The sequence below is a fragment of the Pyrgilauda ruficollis genome, unplaced genomic scaffold (assembly GCF_017590135.1).
Source record: "Pyrgilauda ruficollis isolate IOZ18807 unplaced genomic scaffold, ASM1759013v1 scaffold25, whole genome shotgun sequence".
Lineage (NCBI taxonomy): Eukaryota > Metazoa > Chordata > Aves > Passeriformes > Passeridae > Pyrgilauda > Pyrgilauda ruficollis.
In genome coordinates this window covers 13970065-13990646 of record NW_024523822.1, presented here as the reverse complement: position 1 = coordinate 13990646, position 20582 = coordinate 13970065, and the positions used below count along the sequence as shown (strand labels likewise).

The following is a 20582-nucleotide window of genomic DNA, read 5'->3' as shown; positions in this document are numbered from 1 at the left end:
TCCAATCCCTGAGTCTTCAGAATCTTTTCTAGTCTTGCTGAAGTCACTTCAAACCAGCACTGTATTTATTTCATAGCACTTATTTCCGATCTGAATGCTTACTAAAACTTTTATCCTTATTCTGACTTTTTTACCCCTTCTCCCCACTGCCTTTTTGAGTTTGACTAAATCTATGGTGTTTTAGAAGGTTTATGAGAAATATTTCCTTCTTTCTCTAAAGCTATATATGAATTTCAGCAGATTACTTAGATTTACAATAATCTTTTCAGTCACTTACCAGAAACTGCTGCAAGATTTCTAACACCAGAGGAAATATACTGTGGTTCCCTTCCCCTTCCCTTCTCCTTCCTCTTCTCTTCTCTTCTCTTCTCTTCTCTTCTCTTCTCTTCTCTTCTCTTCTCTTCTCTTCTCTTCTCTTCTCTATTTTTTCTCTTCACTAGATTATGTCTCTGTGCAAATCACTTTGCAGTGGTCCATATCCCAGATCTGAGATTTTAATGAACCAAGTATATAATGACAGAGGTTTACTGTGTATGCCAATGGGCTTTAAATTTAGGGAATTTGTCCCAGCATTATATTGTCTGTTTTCCTGTCACATTAGAATCAATTTGAAAACTAATTAATGCTATGGGACATTTGAGCTGTAAAAGTGTAGTACTAAATCTCTCTTAATTTCTTCAGAAGTTACTTTTGTTTCACATATTATTTTGTAGAGGGTGTTTTCTTACATTCCACTATTGCCAAGAGCAAAGACTCTTCAAACACCTTATTGACTGTTTCCTTTAATTAAGAATTTTCTTATTTACCAATTTTACATTTGTTAAATTGTACATATTGTTAATTATTCTGATAGGGAAAACTCAATTTACTCTTTGTATATTTGCAAATAAAATTTCTCCAAGTCCTGTTATCTATTTATGTCCTAGAGAGTCAAAGAGCTGTACTTTAAAGCAAAGTAAACTATAAACTACTTTAGAAATAGTTAGACCTCATACTGCAGTTGTTGTATCTTGCTATTGTCTTCATGAGGTTCTCGTGAAAAGAACTGGCTACTGTTCTTTCTAAAGAACTGTTCTTTCTAAAAGAACATATCACTTCAAAATATTTTGCCAGTACATAGTATTCTGTGAGTGGTCATTCCTCTCATTTTGACTTGCTGGGAGATGATTCTAAGCTAACTTTACAAATATCACAATTTGATTATGAAATTAACAGTTTCACAGATCACACATATGATTTTAAAAAACCAACAAATAAAGAGCATTAAAATCTTTGGACATGTGGTTAGCTTTGCAGAGAAAGAAACAGTAAAAAGGAAATGTAAAATAAATATAATTCTTTCAACAACTTATCTTTTCAGTGGAATCTCTGTTCCTGTTTTTTTCCACAGAGTAAATTTGCTATGTTATCAATCACAATATTTGCATGAATTCATTTTCAGATATGCCTTTGATATGGTGTTCTCTTTAGGGCTGCTGGGAAGATTCCTAATACAATTTCTGATTGTATGATGGTTACTTTCCATTTTTCAAGTGGAAGAACTACAGGAAGAGCAGGTAGATGAAGAAAGAGTGTAAGCTCAGAATACTAATGAAAACACTTCACAATTCTCCTAAAATAAGGAGTCATAGATCAAAACATTTATTCACAGGAGTGAGAAGCAGGATGGCCAAATGCCACCAAGATGAGAAATTCCATTATTTGAAATCAAAATTATCTTTAAAAAAACTCCTCAAAACTCTTTAATATCTACCTACATTCTCCATAAGCATAAAAAATTTGACTGCCCCACAATTTTGTAGTGCTCATATGTATGAAGGGTATTAAATATGGCAGGATTTCAATCCCAGAGAGTATTTTTAATTTGTTATGTGATGAGATTCCAAATGTCCTCTCTTGTTTTTATGTCTAGTTCTATTGCCCAGATGCTTGTCACATCTGAGAGATTACCCTTATCTGGCTGCATGAGCAAGGAGGCAGTTGTTTTGGAACAGATGATCCCTTGTCTACAAGGCATTGAGGTATTATGTGAAGAATAGGACAGAAGTATTGAAATAGCCTTAGAAGGAAAGTTACTTACGTACTAGGGATAAAATCCTGGGTGTATTTCGGCTGACTTTGTTGAAACCAGACTTTCATCTATGGTTTTGCTACCAATGCTTTTAAAATAGAAGCAGAAGACTATTCCATGTCAGACAGTTATGTATAAACCAAAGTAATCAAATGCCTAAAGGTGAGTTAAAACCCCCTCTATTTTTCTGTGAAGCTGATAATCTTCTATTGAATGACTTAGAGATTTCTAGATTTATGTTTCATCTTATTTAAAAATTCCTCAAAGACTGACAACACTATTGAAGCAAAGCCCTCTTTTTTTTCAATTATAGGAAATGACAGTTTTCTGTTGTAAAACAAGAAATACAAATAATGGCAATAAATCTTTATTTTAATACATGTAATAAAAATGGTATAGCTACTTTTGTTACATGAGATCCAGTTTCTTATTTTGCTACCTTTCCAATTTAAGCCTCCTGCTGCTCAGAATGTATTCCATGTGAGCATCAGTAGTCCTAATGTTTCTTAGACCTTATGTGTCTCCAAAGAAGTAACGCACTCAAGGTTGACAGGAGAGAACAGAAACTTTTGTCTTTCTAGTAGTTTTCACAACTGAGACTAGTGGAAGACAAGACTAAAAAATATTTCTAAACTTCTTTCAGAAAATGTGTCTGTAACAGAGATAAGAAATTACTCTCTGGAGGAAAAGCAATACCTCCAGAAAGTGTTTCAAATGTGGTGATAATATACAGTGATTGTTTCTTTTTGACTAGTATTCTGTAGCAGTTCCACTGATTAAGTTATAGAGTTTCCAGTCAACCCTACCAAAAGATTGGAAAAGTCATTTTGGTACCTTGTTGTAGCTTATGCAAAGGCAAGACAATCTATCTTACTCAGTTATTTATCAAAAAATATAACCATCTTTTCTCATAGCCTTAAAATGATACAAATCACAGATAAGCTTCTTATGAAAACTTCATGGTGTCTAAACTTCATAATGTCCCAATTTCCAATAAGCTGTGCAGAGAATAAGCATCAGAATATGTTGTTTGAGAAAGCAAATGCTTTTAAGAACAAATTGAAATAAAATGGCAGTTTAGTTAAGAAATCCTCAATTACTTGGAACTCCTAAGAGCTGATTTTCAAAGAGGTCTTCAATGTTCCTTGTGCACTTCACAAACTCAACATTTTTGTGGGTGTTATGTTTGTTTTTGTAATAAGGCTTTATTAAGCAGGTCTGAGATTTCCTTGGGCTAAAGAAAAGAGTTTTAAATCAAGGAAATTTGCATTATATCTTAAAACCCCCAAGAATTATTTACAAAAACAGAAAGTAAAAAACAACCCAAAAAGATAGACATTATCAAGACAGAAGAAGTTGTAGCCATGAGAGCTGGAGTGGTTTAGATTCCAGGGACGTCTTACAGAAACCTTCCAGTACCTAAAGGAAGTCTACAAGAAAGCTCGAGCAGAATTTTTTAGAAGGATGTGTAGTAACAGGACAAAGAGAAATACCTTTAAACTGATAGAGGATTAGATATTAGGAAGAAATTTTTAACTGTAAGGATGGTGAGATACTGGAAGGGGGTCCCCAAAATGTGGGGATTTTCCATCATTGTAGTGTTCAAGGCCAGGCTGGTCAATCTGGTCTAAAGAAAGGTGTTCCTGCCCACAGCAAGGGTTTGGAAATATACAGTCTTTATGGTCCCTACCAACCCAGACTATTTTATGTTCCAGATTTTTATAACTTTGGGAAATTGAAACATATGACAGTAACAATTATAGGTGATCAGGCAAAATATTAAATGTAGACTTTTCTCAGCTGGTAGAGAGCTCATTATAAAAGCTGCTATTGGAGCTGAGATAGAAGTGAGAATTATTTGAAGCACAGAACATCAAGTTAAACAAACACAGAGATCTATAGGAATGCAAGATAGTCTTTTCTGAAATAGCAGGATCTCTAAGGCTTTGTGGCTGGCATGGTGTCCTGGTTTAGAGCAAATTTGTGAGAGAGCCTCTAAAAGGGTTTCTCTAGAAAGCAGATTCAAGCAGCACCTCCCCCAGCTGGTTCAGGAAAATATTTCTTTGGAGAAAAGTGGAAAAAACCTGTTTATTTAACAGGCAAAGCATTCACCAACACAAACCAAAAACAAACAAAAAAAAAAAAAACAAACCACCAAACAAAAAAAAACCATATTAAACAATAAAACCTTTTGCTACTGGCTAAAAATTAGCAAGTCCCCTTGGTGGGCTGTAGCTTGGCTCACTCAGTTTGCTATCATTCCCTCTGGCGCTGGAATTGCCGCCCCCCAGGCATGGCCCGGTGCTCCACAGCTGCAAGGTGCTGGTGCTTTTCTTGGTGTTGAGTCCAGAACAGGTTTAAACAGGTCCAAAGAAAAAGAAAAAACATAATCCAGGGAACTTCTCTGCCTCAGCTAGCTAAAACTAACTAAAAGCAAAGGAAAGCTTTGTCCCGCTGTCCATCCGCAGACAACACCGTCCAGGGGCAGGAATGTGGAGGAATGAGTGCAGTGTCTGAAAACAAACTCTGCTCTTCTTCTCTCCATGCCTTCACTCTCAGAACCAATCTTAATGGTGCAAAACTTATTTCTGGGCTAAACAGACAGATGGGGATACGAGCATCATAAAGTCACCCCAGCACACGTGGATTCCTACTCCACCGTGAGCTGCATCCCAGGTGCAGTTGCTTCTGTCCTGGTGTGCTGTGTGCAGGGCTGCTGCTTGCATGTACACCTCCCTGCCAGCACAGGCGAAACAGGAGAGCTGTGAAAGAACACGGGGCTGTAATGTTCTGGTAGGAAGAAACAGCAGGGAGTGTCCTTAACAGTGTCCTAGGGTGTCTCAAACCTGGACAAAGAGTCAACAGTCTTTTCACATGAAAACACACTAGAATAAGAAAGAAGCTTGCAAGCTGCTGGACAAATGGGGTAGGAAGACAAAATGGTGGAGGGTAAGAAGGAACTAAGTCCAGCACATTAAAGGAGATGATTATTTGTACCTTTCATATTTGTACTCATGTGAAAAAGTCACTAAAACTTTGTCTTATTGAAAGTTAAAGTTAGTGAAAGGAGGTTCATTTTATACGGAAAAGAGGCATAATGGGAATGGAAAAGAATAAATTAAGAAGAATTAAGACATGATGAAAAGTAATAAAAAGTTTAATTATAAAAACAAAAGTAAAATGTAATCATTACATCTGATGTGAGCATCCTATTTCAGTTTTATAAATGGGCTTAAAGATCTAGGAGTGAGGCGTGTCAGAACAATCAAAGTTGAGATAGAAATAAGTAATAGAATATTAGAAATAAATATTGAGTATATATTTTACAAAACTGGATAAGATTGACAGCAGAAGAAAAGGATTCACAGCAGAAGGATGGGTTCACATCACTATGAAATCTATCTCTGTTGAACTCCAGTAGGTTCTTTGAAGTGTTAACAAAAAGGATGAACATACAGAAACCATAAAAAACTAAAGTGATGATAACACAAGCGAACAGAAAGAGAATCCAGAAAAACAGAACAGAATTAGCAGAACAGTTTGTACTGATTTATGGTCAGCATGAAAAATAACTACTCTTTGCTGCCAAATACAGTCAGGTGATCAAAGACTGCAAACAGAAAACAGTGTTGCAGAAACATGTGATGAGCATGAGGAGAGATAAGTGAATAAAGTATTCTGAATAGAACTACTATTTAGAGGGACAACAATAATTTTGCGAATAGGTATATTGCACACAATAAAGGGACATGAACATGGATGACATGTCTAAGGAATACTTGAAGATAGGATTGACTATGTTTTACGATAGGTGCAAGTGAAAGAAATTAAAGGAGATCATGCTATCAGAAAAGATATTGAAGAAAAATGCAACATATGAACAAATCATTTCCATTTCCTTGGTTTTCTCTTAAAAGAAAGAGAGTATTAAAAACTTAATTAAAAGGAAATACACAAGCAATTTAGAAATGTACAAGTGTGTTAATCAAGGCAGACTCAGTGTAATTATCTTATGTTAATGACTATTATTAAAGAACACACTAAACAGGGAGATTAAATGAAAGGTGTGGAGTACTTGGAAGGTGAAAGGTGTAGAAATATGTTATTAAACAGTATAATTGAATGGTCAGGAGAAAGAGAAAAAGCCAAAGACAATATTGTTGAGTATTGAATGAGTGTAATTATGGGACATTCAAGGGCAAGGGGTATCAACATGATGTACGAACTACTTGCTTTGTTAGAAGGCAATGAATGTTGAATAAATGGATTAAGAACTGCTGTTACTGATGCTCCCAATAATCCAACAATGAATCAAAGGATGACTAAAATTAGGAAGAAGAGCTGTGTTTTCTGATTTCAAGAAGTATTTATCCATGTAAAATTGATGAGAATTAAACATCTGAATTTTAAAATCTGATAGAAAACAATGCAACAGAAACTTTGAATCATACTATCTATTAAGAGAATCTCATGAGCGGTGTTGTTCATCTTCATATTTATTTCAATAAGAATTTTTCTTTTCTAGTCTAACTTCAAGCTTTTCAAAATTCTTTATTGTGTGCTTTGAATAAAACCATCCCTTTAATGAAAAACAGTTTGCTGGTAAATTCTTCTTGGAATGCTGGTTCTGAAATCTAAATGAAAAAGATCACAGTATATGCTACTAGTTATTTCAGCATGAATTTTACCTCTTGAAAATAAATGTCATGTTTTCCACATTTGATCAGACCAGTCAGTTAATGCACTCTGTCTATTTTGATCATACCCAAGTTGGACTGCCAAGGTGAAGAGCATCACAGAATGAATTAACATATGAAAGCAGAGATTAAAGTGCGTGTTGTGCACATGGATTCTGTAGGCATGATTTTTTATTTTACAGACAAAAAGAGTAGACCTATCAAAATCAAACTTCACTGTTGGTTCATTTGGGTTTTTTTTTCCATTCTTGGAATTAAAAATGTATCTTCTGACACTTGCATAGCTGTGCTACATTGTGCTAGTCATCTCTGAGAAACATTCAAGTTATATCATCTTGCAGCATATGAATAATTCTCTTTTGTTACAGTTTGAATATGGAATAAAAGGAGTAATTGGAACTTGTATATATCATGGACATTTACATTTCATATCTGTGTATGAGTAGGACTAATTATTGGATTGAGTATGAAGCGTTACAATTCCAAATAAGTAGCATGTTATCTCACAAGACTCTGTTCCTTCATAGTTGTGGCTCTGGGTTTTTTTGGTTGGTGTTTTTTCTTGGGATTTTTTTGTTTTTTGGCTGTGTTTTTGTTTTGTTTTATGTTTTTTAAAAACATAATATTGGTAACAGTAGACCTATTATAGATGAGATTTTCTTTGTAGTTTGTAGTGAATTAACAGAATAGAGAATAGTCCATGTGTAATTGAAAGCTTTCATGAAATGAGTACAGCAACAAAGGTTCTGAATTATATAGCAGTATTATGATCTTGAGTCAAAGTTTATACTGTGCTTTCCATACTTGGCTGGGAGAGGTGGATGAAAAATTAACAGTGTATGCTATTTAATTTTCAAGTCTCTCTCTAAGTTTTTTTCTCTAACTCTATTGAAGTAGGCCTCAGCAAGAAGTTTCTAGGAAAACTAGATTAATAAATATGTGCACACAGCTATATAAAAAGACTTATTACAGTGATTGTCTTTGGTAGGATATGTTAAATTTCTAGGATGTAGATTTTATGAGTAAATAGTTTGATTTTCCAAAGTGTCTTGTGCAAAACTGAATTCCAAAAGTGCTAAATAAAACAGTTGAGCTTAAATAATAAATAATAACACATAAAGAGGATTTAAAAATAGTTCAAGTATATGAGGGAGAGGCAGAAAGAGATAAATAAAACAGACTCCTAACAATGATGTTTGTGCAGGCACTGATATGAGAATAAATTGTCTAAGGCAACTTGCAGTAGAAGGTAAAATTTGCTATACATGTCAAATGAGGTAAACAAACCCCTAATTACTTTCTAAGAGTATGTTCCCTTCCCTTTTTGTCCTATATATCTATGATACACTGATAATTGTATGAAAAAAGCAGTCATACTTCATAAGAGGCACCTTTTCTCACCATTGTAAATATATATGAAAAAGCTGAGATAAAAATATTGTACCTGCCACACTTCTGTTGTCAAGAAAATACAAATAGCGATACAAAGTGTCAAATCTCAAGGGATTTCTGTTTAGTACTTCAGGGAAAGAGGCCTCTGTACATTTAAATGCTCAACATGAAGACAAGCTTGTGAATGTGCCATGAAGAGGATGATTTAACGAGCTCAAATATATACATGTGTGTATAATTTAAGAGTTGGCGTGTGGTTTGTTTGTTTGTAGTTTGTTATGAAATGTACATCATGTTGCTGTGAAGGAGCAACTCAGTGCTTTGTGCTTTCTCTCAGATGAAATCCCTCCCTTAGAAGAGGAGGCTTGCTCTGAGCATTCTTGGGGAAGAGAAGCTTCAAGGGTGCAAAAGGCAAAGCAGGAAACCTGATTTAATATTTAAGGGATAAGAAAGCAGAAAGCCTGGAGAGGGGATGTAGACCTACATTCAGACTACAAAGCAGATGGAAAATAAAAAATATTCTAAAGTCCCAAAAGAGTTAAGAGCTGCCATAAGTGAGCATTAGAACTTGAAAAAAATATGGAAAATGACCTGCCCTATCAGCGCAGAGTGACTTGGAAAAGGCCTTTTTATAATTATTTTTGTTCTCTTATTTTTCTAAGGAAATGGATTTTCTACATAAAAAGGAAATTTGTTATAGTCCAAGAAAAGTTAGGGTTTGAATGTAGGAGTAATTTCCGGCATTTAAGAAGGTTCATTTTAAAAAGGATCTATCAGCAGAACAACTTTTCAGCTTTGATTCACTGCACTGAATTTGGCTGGGATAGTCTTAATTTTCTTTGTGGTAGATCCTATGGTCTTATGCTTTAGATTTGTGACCAAAACAATACTGAACATTTTATCAGTGCCTACACACCAGCCAGGCTTCCTTTGCTTTTCATTCTTCTGGGAATGGGCAAGAAGGTGGGAGGGGATACAGAGGGGACATGTTGGGACATCCCCAACCAATAAAAGGGATACTCTAGAATATATGGCAGCATGATCAGTGGTAAAAGCTCAGTTAGAAGAAGGAAGGGACCACACTCATGGAATGAAGGAGGAAGGGACCACATTCAGGGTTATGGTGTTTGTCTTCCCATGTAACATTAGGCCTGATGTAGGCCTTGCTTTCCTGGAGGTGGCTGAACACCCGCCTGCCCAAGCAGGATTAATTCCTTCATCTGCTTTGCTTGCATGCACAGCTTTTGCTGTACCTATTGAGCTGTCTTTGTCTCAACCCACAAGTTTTCTTACTGTTACTCTTCTTTCTGTCCTCCATCCCACTGTGAGGGAATGGAAGGGGTGTGTGGATGTGCTGTGTGAGGGAGCTCCGGGGCCCTACCTGATCACTGCAGTTAAACAACATCCACATAGGGTCAGTCAAAACATGTAAACTGTTAATATTTACATGAGATAATATAGTGATGCAACAGATGGCTATTTCAGATTGAGCCCTTAAGTACAGAGTTTCCATAACCCAGAATTATTGGTTGGGAAAAGCTTGTTCTTAATAAATAGACTTTCAGTCTTTTCCGGAGCTAAAATACATGGAGGAAAAGCACACCGTTAATAGGTTTCATCTGTATCAGACCTGTATCCAAAGAGACTTATTTACTCTTCAATTTGAAAAAAAACGGGAATTGATGTGAATACTTTGCTTCATAAGCAAACAAATTTAGTCATGGGTGTTGTTATATTTATTCTCAAAGATGCTACCATATGTCTTTAGATAAACAGTATGGAAAACACATTTGTTAGGTAGGTGGGATTGTTTTGCATTAAGTGGCCAGCATTTGTAAAAAAACATGGGCTTTACCTTTCTAAATGCAGTAGTTGCTAAAAAGTATTTTGATATTTTTTCAGAAATCATGAATTCTAGTGATGCATTCTATTGAAGGTTGATATAAAAATGGATTACTAACTTTTTTTCCTTGATTTTTTTTTTTTAGGATTTATATATACCTGTGGTGGAACTTTAAAAGGACTCAATGGTACTATAGAAAGCCCTGGCTTCCCGTATGGATATCCAAATGGTGCAAACTGTACCTGGGTTATAATAGCAGAAGAAAGAAATAGAATACAGATCGTCTTTCAGTCTTTTGCTCTAGAAGAAGAATATGACTATTTGTCATTATATGATGGGCATCCTCACCCTGCAAACTTTAGGACAAGGTAAAGAATAAATATTATTAAAATCTCACTTGTAGTAATAAATAAAAATATCTGATAAAATAGTTAAAGCTAATGTTTTTAAATTATGGATTCTTTCTTAGTCTTTAAGATGTGCTGCCTCTAATTAATCAGGTGTTAAAATGTATATCGTGCTTTAATTCTAGTTAAAGTAATGGCTGAAATTAATCTAGCCCTCATAAAATTGGTCCCAAAGAATCATAATTAATTAAGAAGCAAATGAGCACGGATACATTTAATGTAAAGTGAATATGAGATTGTGGAGGTCTCAGTTTGCATGATCTAGCAGTAGTGAAACTTTTGTAGTCTTTGCAATAGGGGGCTTTTTATAGAGATCAGAAAAAAAATAATGAAGGTAGACTAGGTAATTTTTTTGCGTGTGTGTTTGTATATGAACATCTTCTAACAAAAAGGGTTTACAAAAGGGACAAAATCTATTTGAGATATCAAAAGTGCAATGTGCCACAGAACATTTTCTGCCAGAGCCTACTTCAGAGTCTTAGCCCAGATGTTCAGTTCTGGAAGGCTGCAGCTTATGGAATACATAATAATTCTACAATGCCAATAGATATATTACTAATACATTTGCTAGTTATCTTTAGTACCATCTACCTTGACTTCTGTAAGTCAATTTGTCATCTATCTAGACTTCTGTAAGGCCTTTGGCATCGCCACACAACATCCTTGTTATTAAAGGGGAGAAATTTGTATTTAATTGGGTGGAATGTTTGATGAATAACACTGTGGCCATGTGGCCATACTCAAAACATTGCATTCAACAGCTTAAAGTCCAATTAGAGATCAACAACAATTGTGTCCCTCGGGGGTCTGTATTCAGACAAATACTATTCAATATCTGTTAATGATGTGGACAGTGGAAATGAGTAAGCAAGCTTGCAGATGGCACTGAGGTGAGTGGTGCAGTTGATTTGCTTGAGGGGAGGGATGCTATCCAGAGGGACATCAGCAGGCTGGAGGAGTGGGCCAATGAAATGAGGACAAGTGCAGCATCCTGGTCAGTTCTCAGTATCCATATTGACTAATGGATCAATGATTTTAGAACAGTTTTGCAGAGAAAGACTTGGGGATATTTGTAGATGAAAAATTGGACATGAACCTGTAGCACAAATGAGAACTGGAGCACCTCCCCTGCAAAAACAGGTGGGAAAGCTGAGGCCGTTCACTATTTTTCTTTATGTCTTGTTCAAGCTGCTGAAATAGTTTATATATATTTGTGTGAACACATACATTTATATATATGTATCGATACATAGATATATAAATAGTTATAGACGCATTTATAGACATATGTGTGCAAGATTCTTTTGAAATTAAATTAATTCTTTAATGCTGGAACTTTAGAATATGTGGGGTTTTTTTTAATATCTCAGAAGAAAGTCAAGGAAACCTGTCATGCTTAAATATTTCAGTACTGTATATTTAGGATGCCATTAGATTCTTGTGAAGAATATCGTAAGACGTTATGTGGAAGAGAAAAGAATCAGTCAGCACTTAAAAAGGAAAAGATGATTAAGCCTCAATATAGGGCTTGAAATAGACTACTTTTGCAAGACTTACAAGATCTTTCCAGAGTGTGGGTGTGGAAGAATAGTACACATTTGTGTGAGTGGAGAATTGGCTGTAAAGTTAGGAAAGCATGACAGTGAAATTACACAAGCTTTACTAAATCTTTCATAGTGACATTTATTTTCTCAGATTGCTGTAGTAATTAGCGAGATTATGTTTCCTTAAGTTTTCTTTTTTACAAATACGTGAAGTTTTACTGAGGTACAGTTGCTTGTGGAAACTATCCTTCTAGCATGACAATGTATTTTGATATTTTACTTAGTGACATTAATGAAAGTATAATCAGATTACACTTTTCACCCTCCCATTAATTTTGTAACGGGCAATAATATTTTCAAGGGACTACGCCTATGTATTTGAAAATATACATAACTAGACAGCTAAAATAATAGCCAAGGCCACTACTTCTGTTTTTTGCTTTAATATTCTGGAATAACTTTCTATATGAATGAAATTATTTTGCAGTTAACTATTTGTGAATCTTATCACCTTTGACTCCCTCCTCATCCAGTTTTGTACTTCATCTAATTGGTCTCCTCAGAATTAAATCATATTGAAATTACATTACATATCTTCAGCAAATGCTCAACAGCTTTTAACTGATTTATCTGGCACATAAATGGCAGTGAAACAATAATAAGTGGAAAAGAAGCATGTCATATATGACCACTATGGAAAGTGTAGTCAGTATTTCACTTGCATCTTTGTGTTACTGTATGTTTGATTTAGTTTATTTCACATTATAATCTTTGTTTCAAACTATAAATACAGAATAACCAAAAACTATGAACATTATGCATTTTTTTTCATAAATAATATTTGTAATCTCCTAAAAAAAGTTTGTTTGCCGAAAGAAATTGTTGCTTCCTGTATTTGAACCAAGCTTTTGCCAAAATTTCATAGTTGGGAGTATTTCTGGGTCATGTCACTGTCTATTTTTAGAGCTTTCTTGTTGCTCACCCCAATGCATATTTGTGAACCCTTTCTTTCCCATTTATACAGTTATTCCCCTAAAAAAAAAATTAAAAAAATATCATGGCTTGATGTTCTGATTGCTTTTAAAAACATAGTTTAGACCTTATTTTGGTAAGTATCTAATATTTCCAACTCCTGTTCTGGATAAAAGTATATTGCATTTCCAGATTAAAACTCCTCTTCCATTTTTTCCAAATTTCCATCTTTCTCATTTTATTTGTGTGGCACAAGAAGAATCATTTCAGCTAAGATTATAATATGTTTTCAATTTTCTGAGTGCCCAGCTTGGGAAAAAAGGGTTTTGCTTGCACTAGTGATAAGAAATCCCATGCTTTAATGAAGTTAGCAGAAGGTATGCTTGAACCAATAAAACATCACATAAATCAACTGCTTTGCAAAGCCAGTAGGAGTCATCTGATGATATCTTCTGCATGTTCTGAAAATAGTCTTTAGTGCAACTCGTAAATAATCCATTGTACTAGCCTTATCCTAGGGAGTGGTGGGAGAAGAGCTGCACATAGCTGCACAAGGCAGGAGCCAAGGAGATCCAGCTCAGGCACAGCCCAGCAGGTGCTGAGCAGGGAGAGCAGAGCTGGGGCTCTGACAGGGTCCAGCACAGTCCCTGCACAGCCGGAGCCAGCCCTGGGGTCCCTCCAGACAGTGCAGCTGGGAGCAGAGGGACGGGACAGAGAAGAGATGAGAGGCTCAGGCAGGAGGCAGGGATGGGGACACAGCTGCAGCAGGATGCCTCGGGGTGGGTTGAAACAGGGGAACTATGGACAGTGGTGGGTGGCAGTGCCACCAGCTGAGGCTTGTCTGGGCCAGGAAGGGTTAATGGTTTTCTCTGAGTCCTGACTCTACAGAACAGAATCCAGGAGAAAATTATTTAATACTTGCCTATAAAGCAAAAGGTATGGACCTAACTGAATTCTTCATTGTGTACTTCTCTTGTCAGTCCTTGAAAAGTCACTTGGAAACCATTCTTAGTTTTAAAGCACACATTCTGTGGCAGTGATATGGTGCATATGTAGGTGGATGACTCAATGGCAACATGAACCCTGACTATTCCTTGCAATTATTTTACTTTGCAACTTGGATATATCTTGTTTTCTTCTTTCTTTAAAAGAAATTGCTGAGTGTAAGACATAATACATTGTCAGTAAATATCAAAAAGCATGTTGGTATTTTTCTTTTCTTTTTTTTTAGTTAAGGAGTTAGGTGCTTAGAATTAAATATTAATTTGAAAAGAAGCGTCATACTCAGCAGTAGTCTAAAGCACATTTTTTTCTATAATTAGCTACCCCAACTTGCAGTGTAGTATTCAAAATAGCTTTAAATATTTGAATAATAATGTGACTATAAAACTAAACTCTGTTTGCAGTTCCAGGAAAATATATTTCCAAATTTACTAGTACTTAACCAGTTAATTAATTTCACCAGTAAATTTATTTGTCTCTTAAATATTCATGACAAAATTAACACTGCATTGAAATCAATGAAATATATTCAAATCTATTTTAGACAGAGAAATAAAATGCATGCCTTCTGCAATTGTACTTGGCTAAATTGAAGCATTTAATCCAGTATATTTCTATGTATGTTGACTAAAATAATCTTTCACATGTTTATGCTCAGGAAGCTAATTTTTAGTAGCTGAAACTATGTATTTTACAAAGTTAAAAATAAAATTATTTAGAAAATTATTAACCTACCATAATGTTGTGGTAAAAATCATCATAAAATTCCATCATGTGTGTCTTCATAAGGACAGACATGGTACAGAAGTTTAGAAAGCTCTGCTGTTAGAAAAATGGTATAATAATTTTTGATTAATTTCTTTGCATAAGTGAAAAAAAACTATGAATATGTTTATTTAAAAAAAATAATTACAAGTGAAGTTGTGAGAAACTACCACAAAATGGAATTTTTGATCACTGAATAAATATATATATATATTTTTTCACTTGTATTGAGAGCCTGCAAGATCAGCATGTATCTGCAGAGATATTTTTAAATGTTGATAACATCACTGTGTCCAAAGATTTAATTATATTAGAATCTTTTCTCTTGTGACTCGTGGTTAATTTTCTCTTAGGATCTTTAATCGAAGGAAGCTTTAAACATAGTGTTTAAAAGGGGAGTTAATACTCATAGTTTTTAATCTCTTGTATTTAAGCAAGATAAATCATCCTTTCATCTACACTCCCTGCTGAGGCCACCAAGAATTAAATGTACAGGTTACCTGATCAGTCCTGCTGAGCTGAATAGGAGAAATTAACTGAAATTACTGGAGACATCTGCTGCCTTTCCTCTGTTGGTGAATTGCTCTCCTAAAACATCTGACTCCCTGATTACTCCTACATTTTTAACATTTACACCCCTTTCAGAGAAAACAATATTTTCAGTAGATTAATAAGTAGATCTTTAAAATTTCAGCATACTCCAGGTGTTAAATATAATTTGGTATTGGCTCCTCACTCAAGTACTTCCAAAGGTTTGAATTTGGTACTTAATCCAGAGACTCATACTGACTGTAAAATTAAGATTAAGAAATTAATTTCTTTGGTCCAACTTTGGTAAAAGCAGAGAAAAAAATGACTGTAAAAATATGTAAAATTACAATTAATCCTTAATATTAATTCTTATTAAATATTGTTACAATTGCAGGTAGATGAATTGTCTGTTTACTTGACTCTGGGGCAAGGCTATGGTAACTAAGAAGGGGATGGAAAACCATCAAAGATGCCAGAAGCCAAACTGGCTTGTCTGACCATGCATAGGAGTTAGACCTGTCTCAGTGCTCTATGGGACCACACACAGAGCAGGAGGCTTTCCCCACCTGGGGAGGGACACCCATATGGGTGACCTGAGCATTCCACCAGTGCCTGCTCCTGGTCTGAAAACCTCAGATATCTGCTTCTCCATAATGAATGTGCCAGGTATTACTGACAACATGAGCAAACACTGTGTTTTAGCTCAAAAACAATCACAAATCTAAGGTATATTTCCTCTGATTAATAATAATAATAATAATAATAATAATAATAATAATAATAATTTTTTTTTGAGCTTTGAAATCATAGAATTATCCATCCTTTTCTCTACATCTAAATTTTAATTGAAAACCATTCAGGACATTGGATAAATAGAACCAAATCAAAACAAAATCACCAACAAAATTCAAAGTGAAATCAAGAATACTTTCCTAATTTCATGTTCTTACTTAAAAAATAAATAGCACTAAGTTAAATGCTTACAATGCCCAATGTTAAAAGCAGAAAAATATATTTTTGGAAGATTAGATTTTGCCTTCAAAACTTTATATTTTTAAAGCCAAAGAATTACAATTTGCATCTTTCTTATGCTAAATTGTCAAATTTATCTTACAAAACTTTGATGAAGAAAGGCTAGTAAAAGAATAAGTGTTGTCACTAGCAGAAGCTTCCAGTGTCCTCATTTAATAATTCTGCTTGCTTTTGCATTTCTTATTCTGACATATATGTGTTCCTCCTTTCAGTAAATATTAGTCTGTGTCAAGCAGGCAGCTATTAGATTATTCTGTTAACATTGTTCTGTCAACTGGTACCACCCTGGTAGCTCCAGTAAGTGTTTTTTTTTCTGACCCTGACCCTTTCCTTCTCCTGGTCATTAGATATTTTTCCATATTTCTTTATGAACATTTATATGTATCTTGGATCCTTTACTATCTCCCAGCCAAACTCCGCACCTTATGTTGTTTTGGAAGTGATTAGGCTATTATGTATTTTTATATATTCACTATATATTATTATTGGAGCAAGTGTTCAACTCTTTCTCATACTGATTCTCATCAAAACCAGTAGTCAAAAAAAGGCCCACATTTTTGCCTTGCTTTTGTCTCCTTCATCCTGCATTTCTGTTATATTAGGGTTTCCACTTTTAGAATTTCCTGACTTTAACACTTGTTTTATTAGCTCTGTCTTTTCCCACTTCTCCCTTTAGGTGATCTACAGTACTACAAGATGTAGTGGAGGGTGCCCAGAGGTAGAGCCAATGTCTTATCTGGGCCAAATACCATGAGGGTGTGTTGATTCTTTTTCCTGAATCCAAATTTTGTTGTATGTAGATCCATTTTACTTCCTCTATGTGTATCCTTTTTTGTCTTATTTCTCATATAACTTGTTCTAATATAAGTTGTTTCTCATACGAACAATTCCTTCTTAAACCCTTATATAAAGACCCTTTCAGAGTATTTTATCAGTTCATTTAGATTATTGCCATTTTAAATAGCAGATGGATATCTAACTCCAAGTTAATTCTGTACTTTACATCTACTAATATAACAGCTGCTCAAGTTAGCAGACTACTAATAAAATAAAGAAAAAATGTTAGCTCTGTGAGGTTCTGGATTAAATCTGTCAAAGACTAGCTCTCTTTGACTGTTTTGTTATTAGGGCTTTAAGACATGTCTGAGTGGAATATTTGCAGTCTTCATTCATCACTAACGTTGACAATTGAAACTTACTGAGCTTTCTTTTTCACTCTCCTGTTTACGTCTTTTTGGATATTGATGAAGACCAGGACTTGTTGACAGGGAGACAATGAATCATTGTACCTCAAAAAGTTTCCAGTATTGTACTGTACCTCAAAAAGTTTCCATTATCAATCGTAGTTCTGATTTTTTTTCAGCTCAGACTTTTTATTATGCCCTAAGAATACACATTTTTCTTCTTTCATCACGGTTCACTTGCTGCCCAAATTTTCAACCAGAGCAGATACTGTCAGCTGATTAGGATCAAATTAGGGATCTTTGGAAACAACTTCAAGTCTCTTATCACAGTGATTTTTATTTCAGCTGCTCCATAGTTCCTCAGATTTCTCCATTATTTGCCTGGAAAGAGAAGAGAGAAAGGAATTTCATTTGAGAATTTAGGAACTAGTGAACAAAACCAACTGCATTATACTCTTCTTTCACAAAGAAAGAGAAAATAAAAAAGATATAAATCCTAGACAAAGGCCAGTGAGTAGGTAAGGATACTGAAAGCAGCAGGAACAAATACCAAAGGAGTTGAAGGAGAGAACAAAGGCCATTAAAAAAAGGAAAGAAGGAACCAGCAACCAAAGTGGAAAATTATGAGATAGGTAACAAAACTAAATTATTCTTACTAGGAAAATTTTCACTGCACCAACAACCAACATAAATCCTGCAAAATAAATAAATACTGTGTGAAGAGAAGATATGTGGAATCTTGAACTGAAAATTGGTAGGGACACAATAAATACAGCAAAAATTGTAGATAAGAAAAACAGATAACTGAAAGAAATGTAACAGAATTAAATATCTGTATTGCTAAACAGATATTCAGCTCTGAGATGGATTCTGAATAGACAAAACATTTAAACAGAGGGGGTTTTTTTTAAATCTGAAAAGTTTGCTTTATGAAAAATACATTGAAGCAATAAAATTTTTGGCACTGTGCTAATAAATGCAAAGCTGAAATAACGTATCAATTGTTCTACATTCTTAGGAATATTTTTATAAGATGTTAAAATTCTAGACACTGATAGAGAGAGAAAGCTAGATAATTAAAACTGATACAAGAATGTGCTTGTCTGGACAAGGTGCCACTTGTCGCTTGAATTTATGTTTACGTTACTGCAAAAAATAGTTAGCTAGAAAGGAAATCTAAAGTTAAGTGGTAAGGATTTCAAAACCAAACCAAGCCAAACTAAATGAAACCCAAGCAACCAACTAAAATTTTGGCTATATTTGAAGGTGGAGGTAACTTTCTAGTAACTGACCTTAGAAGAGACTTTCTCATTATCAGCTTTCCATAAGATATCTTTCTCTGAACTGGATGGCCAGTTTGGCTGCATTGAATTGGATGGTAGATATTGGACTACCTTGTTTACTTCTCTTAGAATGCAAGAAAAACCTCTTTTACAGCCTCTGAGATTTATTATCTGTCGTTGGATAAACTGGTAACTAATTTAAACTGCTAACCACCTATATATGAAGAGTACACTTGCCAGTTTTATAGTGAGATGAGTATGGTAATTTCTGAGAAACAAATTTTACTTATTCACTTTTCTTTGTGTTGCTAAATTGCTTCATGACATTTGAAACACCTAGGAAGAAAAGCTGACTTTTGTTGTGGAGGTAATTTATACACTGTAACACAGCGTGCCAGCGCTCCCTGTGGCCATTAGTTTTTAATCTATGTTTCAGTTATAGAAAGGAAAAGAATGATCACAATAATAATCTTGTCCCAGAAAGTTATAGTCTTTGGGAAAGTATTATTCTGTTACAGGGTTGTCTAACTGTTAGACCTGTTTACTTGACAGAAAGGTAACTCGTAAACCAGCTGTTAAATTCACCTTGTATTGTTGCTGTTAGCAGTATATACTTTATAAGGTATATAAATATACCTTTATAAGGTATATAAATATACCTTATAAAGTTGATAATTGAATCAGAATATATCTGGAACAACCATATATTGTTACTAAACTAAACTCTGAACAATTGGTGCCTGTATGAATATACTATTTCTATTATCATTGAAGAAAGGCATGATCCTTCTCTTCTAACTGGTATGTCTGAAGAAAGCCAAAAGAATCCTTTGAGGTTTTGTGCAAATATGTTTGTTTGTATATATTTACATATACACTAATTAGAAAGAACATCAGGCATATGGCTTTACCTGGAGTACTTTTCTCTCTATCTCTCTAATACCTGCACCTGTAATTAGCAATATGCTGGTAGGCTTTCAACTTTGGGTATATTGAAAGCTGGAATTGCATTCAACATGATTCGACAATTTTATGTAGAGGTTTTAAACCTTTCCTCTTCCCCCATGTTTTGGGTGAAGTAGATTTAATCTTTCTGTATCTCAGGTTTTCTTGATGATTGTCTAGGGAAATTAAGTCTTTGTTTGGATTTTTTCCCAGTCTATTATTGGACACAGAATTTTTTCTAAACATTTTGTTGTATAGAACTTCACTAAGTTATCGATCAATATGCTGTAACACCAGGTTTCATTATTATGCTAATGTGTTCCAGATATATGTGAAAGTGGCTCTTAACACTGTTTTACGAGGTGCAGCTGTAAGAAATTTTTCAGCTGATAGTAAGTTATGAGGAAGTCAAATCAAAAACATGAGTTATTTTATAAAAAAAAATTATAAACTTCAGTGCACAAACAAATTTATCTATTGTGCTTTATGTTTGCTTGGGGCTTTTTAGTAAAAAATGTGTTTTATTAAACAAAGTATTTTTTTAGATTGGTATTTAGAGTAGTGCCCAGTTATCCTTGATACTGAATTAAAAGGTAAAATTTCAAGAAATGTTCAAAGCAAGACCAACTTTGAATGTCCTAAAAACCCTATTCACTTTATGCCTTGTTAAATGGGTTGTTTAAAGGATAATTTTGAACTGATTTCCCACTTTGTATTATGTGAAACTGTGGTTTGAAGAAGTTATATTTAGCATTTTTATAAAGAATCCATAAAATGCAAGGAAAATGGATAAGTTTCAAACTCTTTGTATGTAGGCTTTTCATTGTCTTTGTCAGTCACAGTACTAAAAAGTAACAACTCTAACTATTTTGGTATGAAATGTGGGTAGCCAACTCATCTTCTTTTTTGTGAGA

At 34.5% G+C, this 20582-nt stretch overlaps 1 protein-coding gene across 3 annotated transcripts in view; it reads left to right on the top strand.

Annotated features, from left to right (window-relative positions):
- The window catches only part of CSMD3 (CUB and Sushi multiple domains 3), a 579207-nt gene that overhangs the window by 68538 nt on the left and 490087 nt on the right, over nucleotides 1-20582 (top strand). For all 3 annotated transcript variants that reach the window (XM_041470732.1, XM_041470731.1, XM_041470730.1), the window contains exon 2: nucleotides 10149-10371. In XM_041470732.1, the coding sequence (XP_041326666.1) occupies nucleotides 10149-10371 (223 nt within the window). The remainder of the gene's footprint in view (nucleotides 1-10148; nucleotides 10372-20582) is intronic.